The following is a 6,691-nucleotide window of genomic DNA, read 5'->3' on the forward strand; positions in this document are numbered from 1 at the left end:
CATTGTCAGTCTGGACAGTGAGGATGGGAAGGTTGAATTGAGTGCGTGCAAAGTGAAAGAACGTGTGAATGGCGGGAAGCACCTCCGATTTGTGGCGTAATGGGAATGTCCAGGCAAAATGGCTATAATCATCGAGAAGTAATAGGTAATACTGGCAACCAGAGTTGCTTTGGGCTGGAGCAGTCCATACATCACAGTGCACTAATTGAAAGGGAAAGAAAGATACATGATCGGATGAACCGAACTGGAGCCTAGTGCTCTTTCCTAGTTGACAAGCTTGACAGATAGTGGGTTGGCTTGGGGTGTGGTCGACGCCCGAGAGACGGAGGGTGCGGCTGAGGGCATCCCCGCCTGGATGGCCTAGGCGTTGGTGCCACACATCTCGCGAAGTGGCGGTGAGGGCGTGGTGACCATGTGGCAGCGCAGGTGTGGGCGTCAAGGGAAAGAGGTCATCATCGGCGGCATTACAGCGGAGGATCACCTTCTTCGTTCTTCGTTCCTTGACAGAAAAACTAAGATCATCAAATTCGACATTGAGAGGATTGTCACGGGCAAGAGCTTTAACTGATATGAGATTCCTAATCAGGTGCGGGGAGACGAGGACATTGCGAAGAGAGATGGGGGAGCCGCTGGTGGGAATGGTGGTGTGCCCGGTGTGCGTGACCGCTAGCGTGCTCCCGTCGCCGACAATGATGCGAGATGAACTGTAAGGGACTGAGGAGGAGAGCATACCTGACGAAGACGCCATGTGCGATGTTGCTCCGGTGTCGAGGTACCAGTCGGCCGTTGGTGGCGCCGGCTGCTGCTGCTGCATCGACATGGAGTTTAGGGCGTGGATGAGCGCATTCTGATCCCAGGAAGGACCAGGAGGGTTGGTGGAGTTGTTCATCAGTGCGCCGTACAGGGGGTGAGCGGGCACGACCCCTGGTTGCCAGACCACAGGAGGTGCGTGCGCTGGAACGCCTGGCCCGGCGGCGTAGTGCGATGCAGTGCCGGCGAACGGCGTGCTCCCACCGGGTCGGGGTCCAAGGATGCCGGCGCCAGGTGCATGGGGACGCCAAGGCATCGGCCAGGCGTGGACCATACCGGTCCATGGAGCCGCAGAAGGAGTGGGAGGGCGAGTCATGTGGCCGCCCCCGCCGGAGTACGAGCCCTGACCCCCGCCGGAGTTTGAGCCCTGGCCCCCGCCGGAGTTGTTGGCCTTGCCCTTGCCCTTGTAGCGCCCGTTCCCGCCGCCGTTGCGCCCGTGGCCGCCATTCTGCCCGCCCGAGCCGCTGCTGGTGTTGGTGTTGGGCACACGTGCAGCGTGTAGGGCAGTCTCAGTGTTGGCGTCGGCGGACAGACGGCTCTCCTCGAGCAGCAGGAATGCACGGCATCGGAGGAACGCCGGGAAGGGAGTCTGCATCGTCAGAATGGGCACAGCGTAGCGAAAACGCGGGTGCAGACCACGGAACATGTTGAGTACCTGGTCGCGGTCGGTGATGGGCGCGCCGAGCTCGGCGAGGCGATCGGCGCAGTCCTTGAGCCGTGCGAAGAAGGAGAGGATGGACGAGCTCCCCTGCTCGATGCGGCAAAACTCGGTGAAGAGGAACACCACCTGGTGCTCAGCGTTCTCGAGGAAGAGGGTGCAGATGGCCGCCCAGAGAACGGCGGCGGTGGCGCCGCGCTGGTGGACGAGCCCGAACACCTCCGGGCTAACTCGGTTGTACAACCAGGAGACGAGATGAGCATCGTCTTGCGCCCAGGCAGGGTCGCGGGGACGCGGCGGTCCGGTGAGGTGATCTGCGACAGCGAGCTTCTGGAAGGTGACTTCGAAGAGGGTGCGCCAGTGGGAGAAGTTGGGTGGGTTCAGGGTGAGCACAAGAGGGACGTGCTGGTTGATGAAGACGCCGGCAAGTGGGGAGGCGAGCGGCTGGTGCGTCATGGAGGAGGAGGCCGTGGGGTCTGGAGCGAAGAGAGCCCCGTGGGCAAGTGCAGATGGGGTGAGGAGGGGCTGGTGCATGGTCTGAGAGGAGGGAGGTGTGACGGGCGAGCCGCCAGAGAGAGAGCCCGGACGTGGTGTAGGTGGGGGAGGCGGCGGCGGCGGCGTCGACATGGCGCCGGCGAGCGCAGGTTTGCGGAAGCGGAGTGGAGCGGTTTACACGCGAGGGAGAAGCCCAGCGTCTGATACCATGTAGAATAGTGGAGGAAGAGGGAGATCGCACCTTAGGTGCTCTCCGGTGTATACTCATGTATATATAGCCGGTTACAACAGGGCGCGGAGCGCCGGGGTGTGGCGACGTGCATGGATCGTGGGATCGTGCATGCATGACGTGCGCACGTACAGGGAGAGAGAGAGAGATGGGTAAGCTAGCTACTGTTAACACAAACTATCCAGTTGTGATATTACACCCAGCAACACTAATATAGTTCAAAAGTAAAACAAAGTTCATGTAGTAATAAATATTACAAGGCTTGAGAATTAATAATTGACATAACTACGGGAAAAAAAGGCACAATCCATATATACAGCATCATTATATAAAATAAAAACACTGGATGGTCACAATCATTTGACAGAATGGCACTGACTGCATGGCTTCTTGATATTTAGCTTAACATTAGGGGGGACCTTCCCAACGATGTATTTTTCGATAGCCAAAACTGCTTTGTGGGCTTCTCTGATCATACGCTGTCCTGTATGAGGGCTGCAATCACCAATTTCGTGGACAGTTAACCTATCAACATGTTCATAACCACCAACATATATGGGGTCCAGTTTAAGATTCTCAAGTGATGTTGCATTGTCAAGAATATGGCAAGTTAGCTCAATCATGCTCTTTGCAGAGCAAAATCCATCGATCTTCACGTTCTTGATGCTGGCGTGGTGGTGTCCTGGCATCTTTCTGAGAAGAGAGGAATCCCCAGATACAGGATCATGCTTCATGCGAGTCTGACATACCTGCACAGGTATAACATACATGAATTACCGGTTCCTCGTGATAAGATTTTGGGATGGAGGAGGTATAAGATACCTTCACAAGACAGAAGAGCGACTTACAGACAATTTGAAAGTTTCCAACACAGGACAAGCATCCAGGAAAAAAGCTAGAGACAAATAATCATAAGCTGGGGAAAAGGCCCCTTCTGCAACAGAGAGACAAATCTCCAATAGCTTGAGGTGCAGGAATTTGGCAGTTATGATTGGTGTATTAAGAACCTGCATAAAAGCATGTAGGTTAATTATATTCTAAGACATGCTTATTACTACAACAGCAACATCAACAATGGCTAATCAAATAATAGTGCTGGTTACTCTTCAAATAATAAATATAGAGTTCAATGTACCTCGCCAGCTGAAGAAATGCCAAGAGTTTCAAGATTTGGCATAATCCGTGGAAGATCGGCACGGGCATAATAAACGAGGTTATACTCAAAGGCCCACAACATCTCTAGGTTATTCACTCGCAATGAATCTCCAAATGGAAGTCGTACGAGAGTAGTATCAATACGAACTGTACAAAGATTCGGAGCTTTGTTCTCTATCAGTTCCAGTGTTTTGCATCCAAACACTGTCAGGTGGTTGAACTGGTTTAGCAGGCACGGTATCTTCAAGCAAGTGATCTTATTGCATTGGCTAAGATTCAACTCCTTCAAAACAAGAGAATTAGAAAGAAGGCACCCTAACTCATCACCAGTGATGTGTACCCGAGACAGATGCAGCTTTCTCAAGCAACCAAGTCCAGCCACGGGATGGAAGGCACAACCTTTGAGGTTTAGATAACTAATTGATTTTCCATTTCCATTGAATAAAAGTGAGCATGGGAAGTTGTAGTACTTTGCATCGTATACTACAGGCAGCGAAAGTACAAGCTCTTCAAGCCCTGGGTTAACAGCAACCTGAAGCCAACTTTTGAGATGCCTGGTGTAGATACGAGAACCACAGTGTTCAAGCTTGAATATCTTCACACCAATGCCTGCGCGTTTTTCCATAATTTGGTCAACTATTTTGGTGAACTTCCAAGCTAGTGTATCACTTCCACATATTTTCTCACTGAAGGTGCGTTTCACACCCAGTGTTTCCTGACTGAAGGTGAGGTTGGGGTGGCATCTCCAGGAACGTAAAAATTCACGAGACACGCAGCCAGCTCGGGCAGCATCAGGTAGTGGTAGTAGGGCATGTATATGACACCAGATGTCCTTCAAAAATATAAGGACGGAAGAAAAAGTTAATGGATGGAGTAAATTATACACGCCAGGCGCTCAGTGCAAAGTGTGACAGATTATAAAGTAAAATATCAGTTGAATGTGGTTGTGGTGGGAAAACTAAGTATTACATCAACAAGTGTTTTCCCAAAAAGGTCACCTGTCCCTAACAGGGTTATTACTTATTCCTAAAAGGCACAATAGTGAAATCAATACTCTGGTGTGAACTTTCAAGCTAGCAGAAAGTGCAGAGGAAATAGACTCTTCTTTTCCTTGCCGAAACTTGGTTAGAGTATAATATTTCAAGAATGTACTGAAGTATCGGACTTATGCTCAAATTTATCAAAACTGACCAATTGTTAGTTTGAATGTGCATACTTATTGCAGTCCAAAGGCTGAAAGATTACTTCCTTCTTTCTGAAGTACCTTTACATAGGCTACTATAGTTTGAATGAGCATGCTTATTGCAAGACAAGTATTCCATCTTCAGCATTCTATGTCGTACCTCTGGAAGTTCTGGCCCTGAATATCGCATTATTTTGGTGCCTTGAGAATAGTCATCTTGTTCACAGGATGGCCTCGTTCTTTTAGCCACTGAAGCAATCGATGTACCTACAATTAATACATCATGCATGATCATGAATTAATTATGCAAACACTAGAAGAAAGCAACAAATTAAACTCAAGCACATAAGTGCAGACACACAGAGATTCTACTTGTTTCCATCATCTAACTTTTGCATAGCAACACAACAACTAAGCCTTTAGTCCCAAACAAGTCGGGGTAGGCTAGAGCTGAAACCCATAAGATCTCGAAACCAACTCATAGTTCCGGCACGTGGATAGCTAACTTCCACGCACCCCTGTCCATGGCTAGTTCTTTTGTGATATTCCAGTCTTTCAGATCTCTCTTCACGGTCTCCTCCCATGTCAAGTTTGGTCTACCCGACCTCTCTTGACATTATCAGCACGCTTTAAGCGTCCGCTATGCACTGGAGCTTCTGGAGGCCTCTGCTGTATATTCCCAAACCATCTCAGACGATGTTGGACAAGCTTCTCTTCAATCGGTGCTACCCCAACTCTCTCACGTAATCTCATTCCGGAGCCGATCCTTTCTTGTGTGGCCACACATCCATCTGAACATGCGCATCTCCGCTACACCTAACTGTTGCACGTGTCTCCTTTTAGTCGGCCAACACTCAGCGCCATGCAACATTGCTGGTCGAACCGCCGTCCTATAGAACCTGTCTTTGCCATTTGTACTTCTTTGTTCTCTTGGGCTACTCAAAAAGCTGGTGATTCGACTGCGCTGAAGACTAACGCAATCAACATTATGAAGATCCGTGGTGGGGTGCAGAACAGTACCACATCTACAATCTGATGACTCATGCTCTACTCACTCCCTAGCTTCATCTCAGAACTAGTAGAGTCATGGGCTACCGTGATGGCAGGCAGCAGCTCTGAAATCTCTATGATGCTCAGTTGCTCACTATATTTGGGTCTGTTGTTTGAGGGTATATTGCTATCTCATCACAAAACAACAATAGACAATCAATACTTTATCACCGAATGAGTTAAAAAATGCAATCTGGGGTTCAAAAGTCGCTGCGTTGGAGGACTAGCCCACCGAAACACTCTCCAGAAAGCTGGTGATTCGTCTGAGCTGAAGACTACCGTGATCAACATTATGAAGGTCCGCGGTGAGGTGCAGAACAGTGCTACATATGCAATCAATCTGATGATTCCAAGCTCTACTAGCTCTACAACCGTAATATTTTGTAATCTCTGGGAGTGCCCTCTGCGGTAGGACTGAATTTTCTGTAAACGTTTGCTGCTTTTGCTTGCTCTTAGGTCTAGTTTTGGTGCAGCATTATGGTGCTGGTGCCAATTGCGGGCAGGCGCACTTGTTTCCTGATAGTTCTTTGAACTCGCTCTCTTCCTTTTGCTGCTTCCTGACAGATATCAGCAAAATTATATGGACAGTGTATTCCAGTCATCGTGTGAGTGATTGAAAGAGGGTTAGCCCGGTTAAAAAAATAAACACTCCCTGAAAGATGGGGGAACAAACTTGCTCTCCGACAAATAAGATTGTACTGCAGAGTACAATGGACTAAAAATAAGATCTAACATCGCGTGGGATAACAAAAGAAAGAGCTCTCTTATTTTATCCCGTATTTTAGATTCCATGATGAAACGGCGATAGAGCACTGTACCTGGTGTGGGGTTTGCCGGCTTACTGTCTGCCTGGATTTGGCGGCGACGCTTCTTCATGGCGATGATGAGCTCGGCTAGTTCCATTGTGAGAAGACGATGTACCTGGGTTGTTCTCTCTCTCTCTCTCTCTCTCTCTCTCGCTCGCTCGCTCGCTCGCTTTGGATTTCAAACAAACAAGGCGAGGATTGTGTCGCGCGGGGAGCGGGGGTCAGGACTCAGGACAGGGCAGGAGTCCGCCGCGCAGAGGGACAGGATGGGGCATAGCGCAGTGGGAGACCAAACCCTAAGCAAC

The 6,691-nt window shown here is 49.7% G+C and overlaps 1 protein-coding gene across 1 annotated transcript; it reads right to left on the minus strand.

Moving 5' to 3' along the window:
- Positions 1–2,385: 2,385 nt before the first annotated feature.
- LOC109784296 (uncharacterized) lies at positions 2,386–6,691 on the minus strand. The gene is made up of 5 exons (XM_020342894.4): positions 6,399–6,691; positions 4,691–4,797; positions 3,328–4,179; positions 3,041–3,199; positions 2,386–2,941 (listed from the first exon to the last, which is right to left on the minus strand). Exons 1-5 carry the CDS (start codon positions 6,481–6,483, stop codon positions 2,549–2,551), a joined length of 1,596 nt encoding a protein of 531 aa, XP_020198483.1. The 5' UTR covers positions 6,484–6,691; the 3' UTR covers positions 2,386–2,548.

This window comes from Aegilops tauschii, chromosome 1 (genome assembly GCF_002575655.3).
Source record: "Aegilops tauschii subsp. strangulata cultivar AL8/78 chromosome 1, Aet v6.0, whole genome shotgun sequence".
NCBI classification, from domain to species: domain Eukaryota; kingdom Viridiplantae; phylum Streptophyta; class Magnoliopsida; order Poales; family Poaceae; genus Aegilops; species Aegilops tauschii.